The sequence below is a fragment of the Podarcis melisellensis genome (assembly GCF_964234715.1).
Source record: "Podarcis melisellensis genome assembly, chromosome: 6".
Classification (NCBI taxonomy): Eukaryota; Metazoa; Chordata; class Lepidosauria; order Squamata; family Lacertidae; genus Podarcis; species Podarcis melisellensis.
Window position 1 is genome coordinate 78,700,612 of NC_138538.1, and position 22,826 is coordinate 78,723,437.

The 22,826-nt window shown below is 41.6% G+C and overlaps 1 protein-coding gene across 4 annotated transcripts in view; it reads right to left on the reverse strand.

Annotated features, from left to right (window-relative positions):
* VAV3 (vav guanine nucleotide exchange factor 3) overlaps window positions 1-22,826 on the reverse strand; it is a 214,802-nt gene that overhangs the window by 97,470 nt on the left and 94,506 nt on the right. For all 4 annotated transcript variants that reach the window (XM_081917452.1, XM_081917449.1, XM_081917450.1 and 1 more), the window contains exons 3-8: window positions 8,183-8,241; window positions 7,907-7,972; window positions 6,880-6,988; window positions 4,967-5,059; window positions 4,247-4,315; window positions 1,717-1,820 (exon numbers count right to left, since the gene is read on the reverse strand). In XM_081917452.1, the coding sequence (XP_081773578.1) occupies window positions 1,717-1,820; window positions 4,247-4,315; window positions 4,967-5,059; window positions 6,880-6,988; window positions 7,907-7,972; window positions 8,183-8,241 (500 nt within the window). The remainder of the gene's footprint in view (window positions 1-1,716; window positions 1,821-4,246; window positions 4,316-4,966; window positions 5,060-6,879; window positions 6,989-7,906; window positions 7,973-8,182; window positions 8,242-22,826) is intronic.

Consider the following 22,826-nt stretch of genomic DNA (forward strand, 5'->3'; position numbering starts at 1 on the left):
ATCAAGAGGAAAGAGAACAAGCAATTAATCTTTTTATCAACTCCACCAACTTCAATTTCCACACAAGGCTTTGTCTTCTTACACCCCAACCCTGGAAGGGGCTGCTGTTTTCCAGCTGCATCCCATCATTCTTGTTCTACCATAGACTGCCATCATTGCATACAGATTGGCCTCTTAGGAACGTGTGTGTCAGTCTCTACAGGTGTTCAAAAGTGTAACACCCACTTCAAAGTATGTGCTGTGGTTTAATGCCTACATTTTATTAACTTAAAAATACAGCTGCAAAAACCTTTTGGAACAGAACAAGTCTTATTAGTATTTGTTATGTTAATGGGCAGACTTCAAAGGATTTGATGAATAATACTCTGCAGTGTAGGATTAGCACCAGATTAATTACACCGAGTCCTTTTTTATAGCAACAGCAGGGCAAGCATACCAGTTTACGTTATATGAGCATTTAAGTCAAGATAATAACATGTTGGCTCAAAGAACCAAGTGGCAATAGTCACAAAGATCAGACAGACTTACTTTGACAGATTTTCATAAGCTATGGAAAGGAAAGCACAATAATTTCAAAACTCCCTTGTGCAATAAGCTATTCTTTTCCATTAACATTTTCTGCATTTAAAAAGGGCTTCTTGCAACCACAATAATAATGTTTCAAGTATTTGTGATGTTCAGTTCTCAGTCTTACCATTGCTCTGAATCCCGTTGTAAGGGAATATAAATGAAAACCAAGCCCTACAAACACAACCTACCTGGGGTTGACCCACTTTAGAATACAAACAAAGTGCATGTCATGGGTGAATCAAAAACTCCCCATCTATGGAAAGCTCACATGTCTATCCAAGCCTTTGCCCCAAAATGCTAACTTACTTGCTTTGTGCAAGAAGCTGTGTTAATAAACAAAACAAAACAAAACACGGAGCAGCATTCAAAACATGAATTTAATCCTGCTTGCTTTATGAAATGATGCAAACCTAATAAGTCTATGCTTCAAAGGTATCTGAAAATGTAGATCAGTAAAAGATCAAGAGAACACAGCACAGAAAATTCTTGAGAGTCAGGATACAGAACATTCCCATATGCCTCTTCCTGATTAGCATTCACAGGAAGGAAGTGAACAGGCTTGCTTCTCTCCCTAGCCATCTATTCCCTCCCTGGTTCCTGGAAGATGGTAGGATGTGAAGCTACTGAAGGTTAATGTGAAAGAGTGGATGCTAAGGCACACAGAGCCCTGATAAAGTCATGGAGCAAATAACAGTGTTTTGCATCAGTCATAGGTTCTTGGTTATTTAAGATCAAGAGAAGAGGATGACAGGTCAGATTGTCAAAATAGATAACATCTGAGCAGCATGTAGCCTATTCATCAATATGTGTATTGCACTTTGAGATAACATGACATTACTTTATGCAAAATAAGGCTGAGAGTTGTGAAAAGAAAACAGCACTGTAACAACATATGAACAGAGAACAGGGAGACTGACACAGTATATACTAAAGAATAATGCTCTCTGAAATTTGGTTTAGCATTCAGCACATTTAAAGCTATATGCTAATGTTACACATACTATTTCTGGTTATAATAAAAAATTAAATACAGTTTCTCTAAAAGCACACTACACAAAACAAGAGTATATTTCTAATGCATAAAGGAATATGAATAGCTTATGTTAAAGTTATCGACATTGTGCATTTTAAAAACTTGGTAATTACCTTTCCTTGTAGCTTATAAAAATTTGATACAGGTTCTGGTCACTTTTGTTTACAATGGATTCATGAATATCCTGTGTTAAACTTCTGTGGATTTTCACCAAATCCTACAACAAAAACATCCAATAAAACTTCTACAATTATGTTTGATACTGCCATGTAAAGCCACTGTTTTCACGTATACAGTAAAATTATACAGTAAAATAATTCATAGATTGATTCATCCTAGACACCTTATAATTGAATTACATCTTTTGAATGAATAAATAAAGATATCTTGAATATACATAGTTATATATCACTCATTAAACTTAAAACTGCAAATGTTTAAGAAATGTAAAACACCTTCCCCTCTATGTTGGAGACATAGAATTTGTCTCAATTCTATGGTAAAATTATAACATTTCAAGGCAAGTAAACATGTTGGGCCTGGTGCAGACCTGGGTTTAAGACTGCAGGCTACAAAAACTCTTCCCCATCCATCCCATACCTAAGCACCCTCCATTTAAGTCCATTGTTGAATGAAACTAACTTTTATACCAGTTAAAATGAACCCAGGAAAAATCTAAGCTTCATTTCCCTAACTAAAGCCGGTTTCTTAAAACAGATTTTAATGAAAGATCCAGGTGCAAAGGATGGGATGTATTCACACATGAAAAAGGGAAGGGAAGCCAAGCAATCACCTAGCCCAGTCTAGTCACTGGTTGGCATTATACCTGCTCCAGGTTTTAGAGAGAAAAGAATTAAAGATTCACATTCCACTACTTCAACAAAAAATCATTTGGCACATTACACTGGACAGCTGAATAGCATCATACTGACAAGCTAACTGAAATCTTAATGTCTTGCTCAAGAAACAGAAGGTGCTGAGACAAGCAGAGTGGAAAAGCAATAAACATTTCTATTTACAGAGTTTGTAGATACTACACATTTTCCAAGTGTTCTCATAAATATACAGGTATATATTCGCAAAGCTCTGCAAGGCTGAAATAAGAGCCATCTAAAATAACCCCTCATCTTTCAAGAATTTACAGTCAAGTGCTCGTGTGGCCAGAGACATATTAAGGACGCAAAACAGGTAAAGGACCCCTGGACAGTAAGTCCAGTCAAAGGCGACCATGGGGTTGCGGCGCTCATCTTCCTTTCAAGCCAGGGGAGGCGGCATTTGTCCACAGACAGCTTTCTGGGTCAGGTGGCCAGCATGACTAAACTGCTTCTGGTGCAACAGAACACCATCACAGAAGCCAGAGTGCATGGAAGCACAGTTTACCTTCCCGACGCAGCGGTACCTACACCCATTGGCATGCTTTCAAGCTGCTAGGTTGACAGGAGCTGGGACAGAGCAACGGGAGCTCACCCCATCACAGGGATTTGAACCGCCAACCTTCTGATCAGCAAGCCCAAGAGGCTCAATGGTTTAGGCCACAGCAACACCCGTGTCCCTTGGAAAGGCAAAACAGGTGCACTATGCAGGACCAATTCTCTCTTCATAGCTGTGGACCACCAAACATCATAAGGAACATCAGCTACACTGCCCTCTGCCTACTGCTGTGAGAAACATCATGGAAAGGGTATTTCTAGGACTAAGGTGAAACTGTAAAGCCCCCTTGATTTTTTTTGGTATTGGATGCTGGATGTTGCTAATGGTTCCTATGTTATTAAAGGTAAAGGGACCCCTGACCATTAGGTCCAGTCGTGACTGACTCTGGGGTTGCGGCGCTCATCTCGCTTTATTGGCCGAGGGAGCCGGTGTGCAGCTTCTGGGTCATGTGGCCAGCATGACTAAGCCACTTCTGGCGAACCAGAGCAGCGCACTGAAACACCTTCCCGCTGGAGTGGTACCTATTTATCTACTTGCACTTTGACGTGCTTTCGAACTGCTAGGTTGGCAGGAGCAGGGACCGAGAAACAGGAGCTCACCTCGTCGCAGGGATTTGAACCACCGACCTTCTGATCGGCAAGCCCTAGGCGCCACCCACATCCCCCTATGTTTCAGGACATTCTTTTCGCACTGCTAGGTTTTGAAATGTCTTGTTTTCTTTGTTGTAAGCCACTTTGAGCATGATTTGGGGGGGCATGGAAAGTGGCATACAAATAAAATAAATGAATAAGACAAGTGATGATCACAGAGCTGCTCTGAATTATCTTTACACACACTTCACACACCAAGCAGTTGAGTTTACAGTACCCCAAGTACACCGGCTCCTCATTTCATGCTTTATAGTTGCCTAGATCAGTGTTCAACTTTGGGTCTCCAGGTGTGACTGGACTACAATTCCCAACATCCTTGAACATTGAGCTAAACTGGCAGTGGATCACGGATGTTGTATCTATCCACATCTGGGGACCCAAGGTGGTGCCCACCTTTCTGTATGTTATTACCTAAGCCCGTCTACCTATTAAACCAGGAAACCAGAAAGAAGGCTCTTTGTATATCACATCTATCTCTACCCTAACAGTATTCTCAAACAGTATCTTGTAGACTTCCACATAACAGAGGACAACAATCAAAACATCCCAAGGTATTACATACAGGAATGTTGATGAATACTGTCTCAAACTCTGAAGTGGTCAGAAACCTTTTCAGGGGAACCATAAAAAACTGTAAGAGAAAAATGAACACATACTGCATTAACATATTTTGCCACCCACTACAAAGGACATTTCTGAATATGCGATTCCTATTCAGAGAGGGAAAGGGTAACAATGACCCCCACACTCTGTATTTTAGATGTATATGTCTTGTGACTGCCTATATTAGCTTTGCATACCCGGCGTGATAATGGGTATAAACCAGTGCTGCCCAAACTTCTGCTAGCCAAGGAACACTTTTTTCCCCCTTAATAAAATTTGGAGGCACATTTCATTCCACTGGATGAAAGGGCTAACCACTAATCACAAGTGACCTCTTTATTTACAGTGTTTGCGATTGTTTAATATAAAAACTATTGGGGGAAGAAACTACTTTTGCCATTTTTATGGAAGTTTATTATTTGTTTACAAATAGTTGCCTTGGTTGATTGCATGCTGCACTGGGCCAAGCTCCTGGCACCTCACCCCTCGCCTCTCTCTCTCTCTCTCTCTCTCTCTCTCTCTCTCTCTCTTTCTCTCTCTCAGTATGTGCCAGCAGCCCATTGTGTTGGGAAGCTGGGAGAGTAATGGTGGTCCACCCAGACTGCCTCACCAGCCACACCCTTTCTCTGCACTCCCCAGCTGGAATGGTGCTCTTGATTGTTTTGCCAGGTCACTTTACCTTTTCAATGGATTCCAATGTTTCTGTGTATTTCTCTTCAGTTTGTTTTATTTCAGAAAGGCAGCAGCTTCTTATGTCGTTTTCAGGACATTTCTGCCAAGCCAACAAGAAGTTATTTGTAGAGGTGAAACATGTTGATTTCAGGACACTTTCCTATTACAACATATTGCTTTGACAGCTGTCAGAGTTTATGGTCAATTGGCAACAAAATGTTTTCAGATTTATTAATTGGGCTGCAGGGGACATATGTGCTGAGCTAGCTCAGTTGGTAGAATTTCAGGGTTGTGGCTTTGAGCCCCCAAAGGTTCCTGCATTGCAGGGGGTTGAACAACACATTCCTTGTGGTCTCTTTCCAACTCTACAATTCTATTATTTTACATGGGTTGTTGGCCAGCCTTCCCCAACCTCATGCCTTGGACTAGAACTCCCCATCAGCCCCAGCCATCATAGCCAATGGCTGGTGGAAGTGGCAGACTCAAAAACTCTTGCAACAAATAATTTCCCAATTTCTGGATTTATTTCTTCCACCAAGCCTCTGCATGAAAGGGCTTGAGGTTTCAACATGTCAGCAGACATTACCAACTTTGAATTTCTTGACATTCTTACTCTTACATGTATGAGAATTTGAAGCTAGCTCTTCCAATTTTTTTGTTTTTAATCCCCATTTTCATTTTCATTTTTTTTAAAATAAAAGATCAGAAGAGATAGCTTCAAAGTCTCATACACCGATGAGAGTTGGGGTCCAAAACACCAAAGAGCACCAACATGTGGAAGACTGCAGTAGGCAGAGAATAGAAATATGAGAGGCTCCTGCCACAGTAGGTACACCTAGACAAATGGGGCAGCCCATAGAGCTGGGGTCCTCTTGCCATATATATTTCACACAAGATGCCCTATCCCATTATTACTATAACTGACTATTGTAACTGGAGTTGGGTAAAGGAATTGTAATGTTTGAGTGAGGAGGGCCAATTGAACTCTTCCCACCTGTCAAATCTTGTGGGTATATATCTAGCATATGAATAACAGATAATAAGCTGAAACAGAGGAAGTACTCAAAGTCTGCTGCTTGTTTTCTAGATAGCTGACCTGTAGCAGGTGGTTACGGATGAAAGGGTCTTTTCACTGGTGACACTATAATTGTGGAATGCCCCAGCCAGCCAGCCAGCTCAACTAGTGGTTATGACGTCATTTCAGCAACCCCCTTTTTTCCCCCCAGGTCTTCTAAATCTGTTTCAGTCCTTAATCATTATTTTTGCCTCCATTTATTTTGTTCTCTGCTCTTGAACTTTATGCTGCATCAGATTTTATGGCCTGCTATTCTATTTTTACCTTGTTTGTATTTTGGCCATGTGACTTATTGTCTATAAATTAAAATATAATATAATAACAAATAATTAAGCAACTACAATTGTTTTAAAGAAAGGAAGGAATCCCATCCCAAAACTACAAGAAGACAACAGTGTAGTCTTAGCAGGAAGAATAAGAATGTCAAATATTTATTCATAGTGATCTGGTTTGATTTACCTCTCTGTTTTATCAAACAATAAAGCAACCAGACACTGCGATCATCATCTGAGGCCCTTCTTCATGTACCTCCTCCATGAGAAGTCTGGAGGGTGGCGACACAAGAATGGGCCTTTTCTGCAGTGACTCACGGCTGGTGGAATGCTCTCCCCAGAGAGGCTTGCCTTGTACCTTCATTACACAGCTCTAGGCACCAGGCAAAACATTCCCCTTCTCCCTGGCTAATTAAACAATCTACGGCCTTTTAAATGGTGATGGGGGTTATTGTTTTTGCTTGTTACTGTGCTATGTATTTTTTGTGTTTCTATATTGTAAACCGCTCTGTGAATCCTCGGGTGAAGGGTGGTATAGAAAAATTAATAAATAAACAAAGAGTTGAACCCTACTGGCTGGTGTGCTGCTTCAGCTTTCATCAGGTCTTCATAGACTTCACCACCTTCGTCGTCCCCATAAACACAATCATAAAGGTCTTCATCTTCATCTACACCACTTTCACTAGAACACAAAGTGGAAGGAGAAAAGACAACAAAATTAAGAACAATAGCAATAGAATTTGAAGAACATTTAGGCCTTTTAAAATTATAGGCACAATGGGATGTAGAAGAAGTCTTAACCCTTTTGAAAGGTTCTGATATTTCTGGAGGACGACAAGGAGGGTAAGAGCAACATAACCTGGCGTAATGTTGCTCTGCCCCCCATGTCCTCCTCTGGAAATAACAAAATCTTCCACTTCCATTGAGATCAGGGGTGGCTAACCTTTTTTGGGCCACAGGGACCTCTGATCCAGCTTCCAAAGGCCATGTGTCAAAATGGCCAAATTGTTAAAAACCTGGTATGGTTGTGGCGTTTTTTTGTTTTTGCTTTTAATGTCACATTTTGGTCCTGATGGGGTCACCAGAAACTTTTGTCATCACAATGGGGGGCCCCGCAGGAATGATTGGAAGGAAATTCAAAATGTGTCAAAATGGCCAAATTGTTAAAAACCTGGTATGGTTGTGGCGTTTTTTTGTTTTTGCTTTTAATGTCACATTTTGGTCCTGATGGGGTCACCAGAAACTTTTGTCATCACAATGGGGGGCCCCGCAGGAATGATTGGAAGGAAATTCAATTAAATGGATAAATTTAGGGGTCATAGGAGGACACAAAATAAACTCTTGGCAGCACAGTACCTATGGGACCAGTCAGTAAATATATAGAGAGAGGGGGGGGAATTAAAATGGATAAATGCGGGGGGGGGGCTTGAGGGACCACAAAACCTCTTCAGAAGGCTGTATGCAATCGACAGGCAGCAGAATCTAATTAGATGTTTCGCAGACACATGTACAACACAGTATATTTTGTTCATTGGTCAAAACAGTTCCATTTTCTCCTTTACATAACTGATGCTGTAGAGTCCACAAATGTACAACCTACTCTATTAAATCTGGAAGGCCTTTGTAAATGTCTTCATCATTCACGCTCTCTTCTGTAGGAAACGGCCTGTGGAGACAAAATATAAAAGTAAAAAAAACTGCCATAAACCCAGTTCTTAAAGTACACCTCCATTTTAAAGACAAAACTGTGTGGTAGCATTTTAACATTCATCATTTAACTGTAACTCATCTGCTAGATAGAGAAAGATTTCACAGATGTTACTCAAGTTATCGGCCATGATAAAAGTTAAAAACAGAATCTACAACTACATTGTACCTTATTCCGGTGACTAATGCAATAGGGGTGCGGGAAAGCTTGGATAATGTTTCTATAACCTGCAGAAAGAATTGAAAACATTTGTTTAGTTACAGAAATAAAAACCATATGCCATAATTGAAAAGCCATAAAATAATGAGTGTGAATGGCTAACATGCTGTGCTATCATTGGTTGGGATGGGAATGAGTGAGGGAAAACTGAAATTGGACTGTTACTGTAAATTTTAGCAAGAAGCAAAAAAAAAGTCAACTTCAAAATTTAACCAATATTTAAAGCAAAGCAACATTAAATCCAGTTTATACAATGGCAGAACATAAGGACAAAATAGTCAAAATAGCTGAGGAAGAAAACATTTCTCTTCTACCTTGTCACCAAAAGGGGGAACTGTAGGACAAGCCATCGCTTCAGTCCAACCAGGTCTCTCAGTAAACATATTCCAGAAACACACAGCAAAACTAACAGTAAATTCCAGCTTAGTTTTTTAATTTTTAAGACATGAACTCTTAGAATAGAATGCAAGAAATCAATGGAGTAGGCAGATATAAAAGTTCAGATCTTAAGAAGTGAGGATAGGTATAATGCATGAAGTGAGTGGGTTAGCTAATTTGTTTGGTGTGTGGGATTATTCTGCATTAATTTAAAATTTTAAGCTACTCCTGTGCTCTGCAATGAGATGGTTTCTTTCAATTGGAGAAGAGTTAAAGCCATAAAAGATCCAATATCCCAGTTAAACATTTAGTTCTCCTTTATTTGCAGTGCAGAGAGTGTGCAGAGAAATTCATAACTGGCCAGCTGGCCAGATAAGCAGCATGCATGATTGCTTAATGCTCACAGATATCAGTGCAATTTGAAATAATGTACTTATCAGCCTCAAACAAAGCCTATTTATTTAGTTTAAAATTCACAGCCCATTTCTTTGAATAGGTCCTCAGAGCCCCTCACAATGTAAAGAAACGAACAAAAACATCACCCTTACAGGAAGAGTAATATTACACAATCCAGGAGGCTGAAATACCTGTCTAAATAGGAACTTGCTGAAAGGGCAAATTTGGCAGTCTTCCAACTTTAAGGAGCTCCCTCAGGCATCCTGAACTCAAATCATGGACAGATTTAGTAGACCGGACCAGCACCTTTAATTTATCCCTGAAACAAACTGGTTATCAGTGGAGCTCTTTTAGCTCAGGCGTAATACATACTCTTTAGCACTAGCACTCTATTGTCATGCTCTATTCAAGACCAGGTCTGTTTTCAAAGTCATTCCATGTGAGCACATTATAGCGAAGTGAAGGTGAGTATTCCAGGATATGCAGAACATTAGCTCCAGATGGGATACCAGTAGAAGCTGGTAAAATGAGACCAGCCCACATTGCAGGCATTTACCACCGCTGAATCATGCTATTCCCCCAGGACTTGCAAGGTTCTACACAATAGAGGAAATGAAAGTCCCTTCCTGTATTTATAGCCTGCAATGTTCCATCCATACTAATAGATGTGTGGGTGTTCCTTCTGTCTTCCCATCCTTTTAAAAAAATTATATGAAGAAGTGCGCTTCCACACATAATTCCCACCCCCCTTAAACGTTCAGTGGTTGTGGTTTGGTGCCTTATTCTTCTGCTATGGATATTTGAATCATAACACTATAACATTATATAGGGTTTTTTATAAATAAATTGCCACATATTTGCTCTGGTAATGGTGCTTAAGAAGACAGACAGAAAGTTCTGAGCAAAAAAAGATGATATATGGGGGAGGACTAATAGTTGACCCAATCCCAATACAAGCCACTAGGCACTCCACTTCAGATGCCTGGGCAGTAACACTACTACCTGTACACATAGGAAGCCATTGCAATTCAATGCCATCTATAGCTACAAAGCTGCCACAAACAAACACCAAGAAAAATATTAAACAACTGCAAAGAAAGAACGACGATGATCTGCAGGCAATGCCATCACTGGTGCTCTGCAAAAAGTGAGTGAAGGGATGAAGAAAACATCACCACACCTGGATAAATAGAGCTGAGGTCATCTGCATATTGAAGATGCCTCACTATAAACCTCCAGATCAGCCTTCTCCAGCCCTGTGCTTTCCAGATGTTGTGGACTACAACTGCTATCTCCCTTGAACCCTGGCTGCGGCTGATGGGAGTGTGAGTCCAACAACATAATTAGTCACCAGGCTGCAGCAGACTACTCCACATCAGCCTGCAGCAGCTTCATGTACAGTGGTAACTCTGGTTAAGTACTTAATTCGTTCCAGAGGTCCGTTGTTAACCTGAAACTGTTCTTAACCTGAAGCACCACTTTAGCTAATGGGGCCTTATGCTGCCGCTGCCCCGCCAGAGCACAATTTCTGTTCTCATCCTGAAGCAAAGTTCTTAACCCGAGGTACTATTTCTGGGTTAGCGGAGTCTGTAACCTGAAGCGTATGTAACCTGAAGAGTATGTAACCCAAGGTACCACTGTATATGTTTAGAGCTATTGGAGGCATGAGATCCTTGAAGAGTAACTCCCACAAAGATTAGCAGACTTCCAGCTCCATGTTCTAAAACTTCCCAGTAATGCAGGAATGGTTCCATTGTAACACAATAGTTTCCACTCCCAGCCCAGGCAGTCCAGAAGGAGAGCATGGTTAATGACACTGGAATAGAGAATAGAGAACACTGGCTCAATGCAAGCCAGGAATGAAGCATCAAAGCCAAGTGTGCAATGGAAGAGGGAGATGTGTATGACACAGACTGAAGCCAGTGAAGATTATCCGATACCAGCCACAGAATGGAGCCTCTCTTGGCCTTAAGACATTGTGAGGGTCTCCCCCCCCCCCCCAGAACCTCTCTTTCATTAGCATTCTCTTTTCAGAACCCCTTGTAACATCTGTTCTCTTCCTCTGCCTACCTTCCCTTGGGATGCTCTCTCAGTCCATTGTATTAGTCTTTCGGATACCTGTCTATCAAGTTCCCCATCCCTTAACATCCTAGTCTACTGAGATCTCTCCCCACCTTTGCTGATTTGGTGCCTTTCAGCTGTTTTAAGACTATTGTTCCCACCCAACCCAGGCCTGAGCAGTTGGAGGGCACCAGCTTGGCAAAGGCTGGTGTGAGGCTTCAATCTCAGCAAAACAATGTGCAGATAAAACAACATATCACTATTATCTGCAACCCCTTTGTGCTAGAATTCAAGGGTTCTGTGAATTTCTAGGACGAGTAACAAAAAAGTTTTGTGAACCAGAGCCTCAAATAAACATAAATTGTTTTCCCAGCCAAGCAATTGCTACTGACACTTTTTGTTGTCAAATACCATGCCATAAATAACTGTTGAGAAATAAAAAGCCAATCTGCAAGATATAAGCTATTCAAAAGGCTTTCATAGCATCCTTATTGTGGGGCAATGTAATTGCTACCAAACAAGTCTGCAACATCACCATCAGTGTGATAGTTAAATCTTCCAGAAGCATGTCAAAATTGAAAGTAGGCATCGTTCTTAATTACTAACATCATAGCAGGCTCTCTCTTTTTCAGCACAGTGTGTGGGAAGCAGCAAGCTATAAAAAGAAGTTTCACAAAAGATATTCCAGTGCATAATTTGTGCCCACCATATTGTATTATATAATAATGCAATTCAGAGGAATTCTATGTACCTCCCTAATTGTTCTGCACTTCGTAGTGTACAAAATTTGTCTGCGTAGCATACAGATCCCACCTGACGGTCCCACCTTCTATCCCCCCCCAAAAAAAATTCTTAATCCTCTCACTTTCAGTATAAACTGCAAAACTTAACAGTATAAGAACCAAAGGCTATGGAGAAATGTTACATTTTGCAATATATATTGTGCTGAAATTTCCAGGGCACTTGGTCACCACTGTTGGTCCCAGGCCTGTAGCCGGGACTTTTGTGATGGGTGCGCACCGTTAATGTGACAGAGCAACAAACTAAAAAACAGACTGGTGCCTAGACATTGTCAAACCCGATTCTAGTGAATGGGCATTTACTGGAACATACAGCAGAAAACTGGATACCGTACAAATCTGCGGACTACAGATTACTACAATATACTATCTGCGGATTTGCTTTTTAAATGAAATGAAGCCATGCCACATGTTTGCAGGGCTATTTAATTATTTACTTAAATCATTCGTGCATTGCCCTTCTCTCATGCTCAAGGTAGCTTAAAGAATTAAAACCTGAAACACTAAATAGTTCTAACGCAAATATCAATGTGCAAATCAACTGCAGGTTCCCGGCTTACAATGTTTTCACATGTGTGCTTCAGTAATGAACCAGTTCCCTGTGTTCATTCTACCATGTCATAATTATGATCTACACTCTTCTAAAATGCACATAAGAGGTTATGGTGTGCACTAGGCTATTCAAATGTGGAATAAGGCCTGAGGCTGAATCTGGCTCATCAACTTTTTTTTTCTGAAAGAAGTTCCCCTGCATCTCTGAACAACTGGCCCTTGTGGGTTGTCATGGTGCAGCAACATAAAACCTGAGAGAAGCAATACATTCTGTGGGTTTTACCTAGTCCACAGCTGCACTACAGTACACAAGCTTAAACCCTGTCTGCTTCTAATCGGAGCAAAATTAAATATTAGTTAGCCTATATTCAGTCTAGTCAGCACACAAAGAGGAAATAGGGAAGAATCAGCTGCCCTGCCCCCATGTGAGCTACTGATCTAATTTTACAGAGGACTGAACCCCTCCTCGCCCAGAAATTGTTTTTGTAGGAATCTCTGGGCCTCTTTCGCTAAATGCTGCTAAGCAAGCCCAAGAGAAACCTCCTCTTCAGCTCTGCGGTACAAAGGAAGCACACTCACAGATGAGACTCGTTACCCTTTTGCTCCAGAGCAATGACACTGTAGATGCCAGGAGTACTTGGGAGGAAAAAAATGAACATCCTCAGAGGTAAACCACATCATCCATTAAGATCTATTTATACATCAGAGCACCCTCATCTAGATGCTTCAGAGCATGGCAAGCTCACACAAACTGGGGCATGAAATTAAAGAGGAAAAACTGTACAGCATGCTCCTTTTCCTTCTTAGATGCACACATCTTTGTTTGGGAGAATTAGGAGACAAGTATCTCAAGTATGATACTTATACATAGGGCTCAGCAGTGCCAGACTGCTTCTGTTCAGAGTTCCAGCCACTCTGTTCCATTTCCCCTTCCTGCTTTCCCTTTTATATCACCCACCTCAGTCAGTCAGAATTGTGTGAGATTTTTCACAGCAGTCAAAACAATTACAGAAAGCAGAACTTAAAAGGAAGGTGAGGAAATCTATCACCTGCATTTAAGGTAGCAATAGAACCTGACATTTGCAAAGAGACACATCTAGGAATAGCATAGGCAAACACAAGCCTTAAAAATACTTAACCTAGATGTTTGTCTACACTGTCAGGAAGCAGCAGAAACTTCAAGGTCAGGGAGAAGTCTCTCTCTGACAACATCCATCTTTTAAATTTTGTACTTGAGTCAGAAGCACTGACAGCATAATGAGGCTCTTCAAAGAGGCCACCCAACAGTCTAATTAATGACACTGGAGAACAAGCCAACAGGGAACAAAGTCCATATAAAGCAAAATCCAGTGACTTGCTAGAACATAGTGATCCTCAGGTTATGAGAACCATCATAGCTTGGCTCTCAGCACAGCCTGCCAGGTAGGTGAATAATGAATCAGCTTTGAAACCTTTAAAGAAGGGGCCTGTTTCATCAAATATTTATTCTTTTCTACAGATCTTAAAGCAAAAAAATGCACTATTGTGTGCTGCTCATCAACAGTCGTCACACCATAAGCAGAGAAAAAGAAGGGGAGTTGGTTGGAAGGGGCAAAGAAACAAAAAAATTCATTCCAAACCAAAATAGCCCCCAAATTAAAATAAAATGTGTTTCCATAATTGATTTCTGGGGACACCCATAAGAAATTTAACAGGGTGAAAGTATGCCTCTGTCCTAAAGGTAAAGGATGGACAACTGAAACGTAAGAACAGTATTCAGCAACCTGGCGCCCTACAAAAGTTGTTTGGACCACAACTTTCTTCTCCCCTTAAGCAGTGGCCATGCTGGCTGGGACTGACGAAAGCTGCAGTCCCAAACATCTATATTGCACCAGGTTGGGAAAGTCTGCGTTAGAAGTACTAATAGTTATGATCTACAGCTGAGGCCTTACATTTACTAATGTATTATTAATGCTTATTAATAAAAGTTTACAAGCTTTGGAGAAAAAGTACCCCTTCCCAAGTATACTCCCTTACATTAATGGATGCCATTCAATCCCAAGGGGAAGGGAAGCATTGAACTTAGGGGCAGCATTTCCAAGGAGTGAAACCTCACACATGCATACACTTGCACACATACAGAGGCTTGGTTTCTCAGACTCTGAGTGCCACAGTGCTTCTGTGTACAGATACAATGTTCCACCAAAATAAGTGGCACCCTGGCTATCTTAATGACGTCATGCTATTTACACAATAGATTGATACTGTGCACATTTCTTCCCAGAAGGATGTTAAGTTCCCATTTCAATAGCGACCTACATTTGAGTTCTTTTTCTTCTTTTTTTAGGCCTCTTCTTTAATAGCAGAGACAACCATTATTACACACACCCTGAAGTAATTTTCAGAATCTGGTGAAAGTTGGATTACAATGAACTAGGACTACTTATCCGATGTCGATTTCCTCCTGAACATAACACACAGCAGGCTCCAGCGGAGTTCTTGTGCAGTGTTTTTGTGCATCACAAATTACAAAGTGTTTTCACCCTTCTGAGGTGTTAAATAACTCATGCACTGGGATTTTAGAAGGTGAAGCGCACATACAAGCACTGAGTTCCCAACCATTCATCTGATGCAATGTAAACTGGTGCTGATTAGGGCTGGTCGGGTGCAAGGTAGGGAGAGCAACAGGAGATGGAAACAGAGCAAATAGCTGCTGGTGCAAGGTACAGTGATAAAGACTCTCCTCCCTGAAAGAGAGGGGAGTGGTTGTGGGCAGGATCCCGAGCTCCGCCTTCCCCACTCACCTGGCTGGCGCCCACCCCCATCGGCAGGCACCCAACCAGGTGCCTCCGAGGGGGCGTGTTCAGCAGCCTAAATACTGCGGCGCCAGCCCCTCCTCGGCCTCATTCTCCTTCGTCCCGTCGCAAGTCACCCACCCTCCACTCCCTTTGAGCTCAGGGTCTTAAATTTTCCTTGGCCTTGCTATGGACCTTAGGTTGGTCGCCCTGGTTGTCCGGGGGGCCTGGTAGGAATTTTTCCATTTGGCATTAGGCTTTTTGGTTTTTTCGCCTACCTCGTAGCAATCGTCACAACTTTCGTAGTATTGGTGGGTAGGTTAGGCATTGGAAAAATGTGGTGTCAAAGAGCTAGGTGTGGCCATCGCCTATGCCTTCGCCTATGTGGCCATCGCCTATGCCTTTTGGGTATTCCGTTAAAGGAATCTGGTGGTCGTGTATTCTGTCCGATGCCTGCTTGGCGGGAGGCCATGGAACGACCCTCGGTGACATCAGGGGAGAGCCTATAGTTGGATGAGCATCAACAGGCTCCACCTACTGGTGAATAAACCCCCCTTGTTTTAGACATCCAATGCCTAAGCCAATACCTTTTCACTGCTGTAATCAATAAAGTTGTGGCCTTTTCTTGCCCATTAACCTTATATTTTGTGTCGGGTCCTCGAACCACAAGTAGAGCCAACTCATTCTGCTTTGGTTCACATCTTTATATCTCTTGAGTTCTAAAAAGGCAACACTCAAACTATGGAGGAAAGCCTGCCAGCCTAGACTGGTTGCAAGCAAGGAGATAGGCAGAGCAGCCTCCGCTGGTCTGGTGAACAAATTTAGCTTAAGTGCACACCTGGTCTAAATTTACATTACAAAAAATGTTGCAGTCAAACAAAGCATGATTTGAATCTTTTTTGCTTGATGTAATGAAATACACAATTGGCACTAAAAAGCCTCAGGTGTTCGTCATTTTGATAGTTAATTGCATTTGCTTAATTGCCTTTGATGTTTGATGACAATTCCAATGTGAAGGAAAATGTCACATCCTCACTGTAACAGGTTGTGGGTGAAGGAAACCATTTTGCAGTTTAAACAAAAAAAACAAAAAAACTGGCCAGAGGAGGGTCAGAGAGGATAACTCAAATTTGTTGCTGGTTGCTGTGTTGAATGGGCAACCCAGGACTTCCATACACACTGCCCTAGCTTGTGCTCCAGAGAGCTCACTTTGGTGCTGCAAACACAGTTACTTGAGGGAAACTGATAGCTCTTTAAAGACTAGCAAAGCTTGTTAATGTGCCTGCTGCTTTCAGCTCTGCTAAAGTCTGTATTTGTAAAACAGATTTGTATCTGGAATTTTGAATCGGTAAGAGATCAAAAAACAAAAAGGCTCTCAAGATTTCAGGAAGGGAAGAAACATGCATCTCTCTTTGCTGATCAGTTCTTCATAGAATGTGTTGGAGACCGAAGTCAGTCCAGCACTGTTTACAATCTGCTACCTCAGCTGGGTCACACTGTCCTGCTGCATCTTGGCCTGGATTTCCGCAGCACCAACCATGTGGCTAAAATGATTGCATACTTCATGACCTTTCTTTACATGTTCCTTTTTTTTTTTTTTTTTTTTTTGCTGGAGCTTGCTGTGCCTCTATTGTCTGAGAAGTGAACAACAACTAAGAAGCATACTGAAAAGTTTCCAACTGCCATTTGCGTATTAGTTATGTCACCAAATTACTTTATTAACATTTTTAAAAATAAATTTTTGTGTTGTCGTGGAAAGTAATCTGAGCATCTGTTAAGCAAGTGTGTTGCAATAAAATGTAAGGCTTTATCCTGGGCTTTTGTTCAATCACCAGGTTCATTAAGAACTGCCACAATGAATATGCATTTTCATCTGGCTATACTATTACAACAGGGACAGTCAAGTCCCAGATGCTGGACCAGGGATGCTGGACTCCAGTTCCCATCATCCCTGACCATAACCCATACTGGCTAGGGCTGCTGGGAGTTATACTCTACAACATCTGGAGAGTGCCATCCAGGCTATCCCTGTCCTGCAAAATGGCCACTGGCTTACTTCCAATTAAATAAGCCAAACAGAAACAATGAAAAGTATATGAAATAACTCTCGTCCTTTGATAAATTTGAGGCCTTTAATGGGTTTCAAAAGAGAGTAGGCCAAATCTTTTAGGCTGTTATTTCTGCGCTGAAGCTGCCCACCCTAAAATTATTTGCAATTAATAATGGTGGCGGGGGGGGGGGGACAATACAGGGATTCAACTAATGAGAAAGGCAGACCTACAACCAAGTATTGAAGTTGTAAACTATGACAGTATGTTTTTTAATCTCGTTTACTGCCGCTGTTTTTCTCCCATCTCCCACTGTTGCAATGCTGTATTTTTCCCCACTCAGAACATCATGATCAATATTAGTCCTACTCAGTGCTATTTTTCTAGAAAAAGAAGTGCCGGAACTCACCATGAACACCTCCCTCATTCCCTTAGAATGGCAATGGCACCCAACTGAGGTGCCAGAACTGAGATCTGACTGAAAAAAAGCCCTGCTCCTACTCAGATTAGACTCGTTGAAATTAACGGGCATGACTAATTTAGGATGATTAATTCCAACACTTTGAGTATATATCTGAGTACAACTCAAAGTCCTCATCTCCAATTTATTTATCTCCAATTTATTTATTCAGTCTATTTACAGACCACTATACATATTTTTGATGCAGTTTACAATAAAGAAAATTCAAATATGTATTCAAAGTACAATAAGCATGATTTCAGATAGTTTCCAATTCAGAAAAAACAAAAAACAAAAAATACACAACTTTTATATTCATTTTTTAAAAAAACCTATCCATAGAACTAAGATCGAGGGTGGGGGAGACTACTCAGCATCATGATACGAACTCCCAGTGATAGTAAAACACATTCTTCACACAACATCAGTCTCACCATTCATTCACAAAACAACTACAACCTTCCACCATCTCACACCACCTCAATCTCTCTATCAATCATCCAATCACACACCCAAACCACACATACTCAGTGAATTTTCTATATGGGTAACCACAGTCAATTACACATCAGGTACATAATTGAACATGATAACATCACTGAGGACAAATGAAGCCAATCCAGAGTAAGGGCAGTAGTAGTAGTAGTAGTAGTAGTAGTAGTAATTTATTACTTATATCCCGCCCATCTGGCCGGGCCTCCCCATTCACTCTGGGCGTCTTCTAACAGGATATTAAAAATACAATAAAAGATCAAACACTAAAAACTTCCCTAAACATGGCTGCCTTCTAAAAGACAGATAGTTGTTTATTTCCTTGACATCTGGTGGGAGGGCGTTCCACAGGGTGGGCACCACTACTGAGAAGGCCCTCTGCCTGGTTCTCTGTAACCTCGCTTCTCGTAGTGTGGAAACCGCCAGAAGGCCCTCAGAGCTGGATCTTAGTGTCTGGGCTGAACAATGGGGGTGGAAGCACTCCTTCAGGTATACTGGGCCGAGGCTTCCTATGTAAATCTTCCTGATAAAAAGTTCCAAGAGCAACACTTTTCTCAATTTGGCTTTATTTTGCAGGAGAGATCAATGGAGATTTATGGCAATTCTGTAATATGTGACTGATCTACTAACAGGCAAAGATGAATGTAAACAGATTAAGCATTCCTACAAGAGGCAAATCTACCGCTCTGTATCAGTTTTCCAAAGAGATTCTGTTGCTAAATGCTGCTTTCCAGCTTTCATTTCCTTGCTCTCGCTCTCTCACCACCTGTCTCAAAACTGCTGCTTCTTTCTCACAGCCCTAAAACCTGCTCCTTTTCTCCATTCCAAAACACTTCTGCTGTTTCCTCCACTTGCCCTCTCCTTCCAGCTGGAGGGAAAGATTGAGTGACCTCCCTTGAGTTCTGGTGGGTTTCACATTCCAAGCCATCCTCCAACAATTAAGTTACCATATAGAGACACTGCTTGGACATCCTGGGTCATTACCAAGCAAATTTCCCTGGCAAAGGCTGGCATAGCTTGGCCAACATTTGTAACAGTACTTTGGAACAATCAAAATAATAGCCGGGGGGGGGGAGAGAGAGAAGGGAGGGTGCCTTTTTATGCAGCTCAAAATGTTCCCTTCAGGTTCGTGACATTTCAGATTAATCCAGCACAACCTGAATTATGTCCGTATGCCAACTCATAAGGAAAGAAAACAGTTAAGCAAATGAAAAGTGACTCTCTGGTACAGAATCCCAAATAAAGACTTTGCCTTGGCAGCATTTTGAGAAGCGGGGGGGGGGGGGGGGAATCTTTCCTTCATGATCAACAAGCCAACATAACCGATCACAAATCCTCCAGGACAGGAGGCAGCTATGACTAACATTGTGCAAAAGTCCACAGAGTCCAAGCATTTGTGAAGTGCTTCAAATAATATTCGCTCCTAAACAAATGGGTTTCCTGTTCAACAAAGTATGAGTGTTAAAAGTATCATTAGCTTAGAAATAAATATTTGACAGATGTCACTGCTGCTTTTGTTATTTATGCTAGCAGGATCTATAAAGGGAAGTAGCAGGATAGCCTGGACCCTACACTTGATGTCATATCCCTGTTGGCGCTGGCCCCTCTCAGTGGCTTTGTTTCTACAACATGCTAAGCCAAACCTTGGCTTAATGAAGCCACATGACTCTGCATGCTCACTGAGATGAGCTCACAGCAATTTTGCTCTCGTCTGGTACTTTTTTGCTTTTATGCCACACTATAGTAATCCAAGGTTTGGCTTGGTGTGCCATGCAAGCCAGCATGTCCAAGCACAGACAACTGTGAAAAGGATAAAGTAGTCTCTAGTACGCTAAAATTTATTCCATAATAAATATGTCATTCTTTAAGGTGCCACAAGACTTCGGCTATAAGATACGGAAATAGCTAAAATAAAAATTAACTGCAGAGAGAAGAAAGATGCATATCTTAATAAGGCAAGGGAGTCATACACAGCCAGATAATCATTTTACAAATCTCTGTAGGCTGCCAATAATTTTCCCCCACTGATTCGACATTTGCTTTTGCACAAACACAGTGCCTTCTCAAAATACAACCAACAGCTCGTATCAAGCCCTGCATTTTTTCACCAAGGAGTAAAATGTGGCCACACGCACACACAGAGAATTCTTACAAATAGTTGCAAAGTGCATTGGTTGTGTCATTAAACTCAAATCCTTAGGTACAAATAAGTTACAAAAAAATTAATTTCCAGCTGCTTCTTTTAAAACACACACACACCTCAATATGGAATGTAAAGAGGACAATACAAGTTGCTCCTGCCATCTGCTACTAGGATTTATGGGTGAGCTGGGAATGGCACTTCACAGAATCATATAATGCTACTGCTACTATTTACCACATGTGAGTTCCACCATTACAAAAAAAGCTGTTAACAGCTTTCCTTGAAACAGACAGAAGAAAGAAAAGCAAATTGTCCATTTCATGCAGGACAGGAAAATATGGATGTGTTTTGCATGGATGTGCTACTTTCCATCACCCCTGTTTACCAGATTCAGACCCCATATCCCAATCCTTGTCCTTGGTTAATCATTGCCCCCCATTTTTTCCTTAATCACGAGGTTTGGGGGAAAGGCCTCCTTTAACATTTAGTCAATACTTCACAGATACATTAGGACGCACTGCTTTCCTTCCATTCTCCAACAGCATGTGCCTAGCCAGAGAGTAAATATTACTGAATGCACTGGAGTTGCCGATATCAGTCCCAGGCAAGGGACTGAAATACCAACAGTATATTTTAAATACTGTTTCTAAAGCAAGTCTAAGGTGTCACAGAAATAAACAAACCAGATTGAGAATGGCTGGCTTAAACCCCAAATGGGAGCACTTTTTTATGAGAAGGGACACACTGCCAAAATAAAAATAAAAAGTTGCAGGTTTCATTTGTTCTGTAACAAGCACAGCCAGCTGCACTGTGAGTTTAAATTAAGGGAGAAAAATCAACTACAATTTGTTTACCAACATATCAGAACGCAGTGCAAGGCAGACTACAGCACAGTAAATGAACACAGCATGTGGCAAGTGAAGAGACACTTTCTGGTGACTGTCCAGAAAACAAATCGCATTTGTACCAAATTATCTCATTGGCAACCGCAATACAACTCCTTCACCTTTCTGTTGCCGTAACTGGGGAAATAGGGTGGCATGTAATGTTTTTCCTGCTAATTTTTAAAATCAATTAGAGAGTTCAGGCTTCCCCCCCCCCCTTAAAAATGAGATCTATCACAGTTCTGTATTGTGCAAATGACAAATATGCAAAGTGTGGTGGTTTTCCAGGCTGTGATGCTTATAAAGGTGTGACAAATTTAGCAGTGGCTGCCTGTAAAATTAGATCAGCAGTCGCTGTTAATCTAACAACATGAATCTAATCTTGTGTATTGAAAATGTTATTATTCAAGGTTCAGTTGGTATTACATTCTTATCCTATGGCCTTTGTTCAAAGCAAACAGATGTAATTACCAAGAAGCTTCTTTGAAAGATGATAAATGGGCTGCAGGTGACAACAGACAAGTTTAAAAAGATGGATTCAGCTGAAAATACTGCACCAGTGGCTACTGTATCCACAATGAACGCAACACCAACCTACAAACAAACAAACAGTTGTTGCTGGCATCCATCTGTCTCAAGGGACAATGGAGAACGCCCCCGGGGGCAAAGTCAAACTGCTGGAGAATTACAGTGCCTGCTTTGCCTGCAGAGACAGTTAACTGCTCTGCAGACATAACTGCTGCCTCCCGCGTTGTTTTTGCTGCCTTAGCAGCACTGAAGTATCCTGGGCAGCATGTATGGAGGCCCTGGGCAGCCTCAATGACAAGACCACACCCCATCACAGCCTCACTGATGTGATCCAAAGCAAAGCAGAGAGGAAGGAGGCATACAAGATGCCATCCAACCACCTGAGGGACACAGCTCTGGATTTGTATAGGGTTTACTCCTTAGCCTTTTCTTCTCCCAAAGATGCCCCGCAAGGCAGCACGTACGGCTTTTTCCTTGGGATTTACTCCTGGAGCCTTTCTCACATATGAGTATAGCCACAAGGGAGAAGAGATTGAGGATCAGAGTTTTCCTTCTCCTAGATGGGCTACCTTTCCAGGTGAATGAGCCCCATCTTCCCCTCATTTTCCTCTGCAGCACATGCAATAACCACCTTCTTGACTGTTGAACCTACTACTGATCTCGTCCGCTAAATCTGCTGGAGGCTGCCTTTGCATGCAGGGGAAGTCCCTAACTCACTGAGGATTTGAGACCCACAGGCTACCCTCACCTGGTTTAGCCGGTGAGACAAAGTCATTTCTCAAGGTGTGGCCACTGCTGCATACTGATGGCGTCTAGGAGTCACAGATGAGAGCTGAGTGCAGGATTGCAACCAAATTGGGCAAACCACCCCAGAAATGTCCCCCACCAGAGGTACCACCCCTACACATGACCAAATTATTATTATTGCTTTGCAGTGGGCACTTGGTACAGTCTTTAGAAAGTTTTGGTCATCTTTGAACACGTTCTGGTGAGGTTATAGGTCTATGGATTCCTTCTTTTGAAGGAGCACTGGAAACTCAAGAGAACTGGGGTGTTTCAAGGTGAGGCACTTGCCCT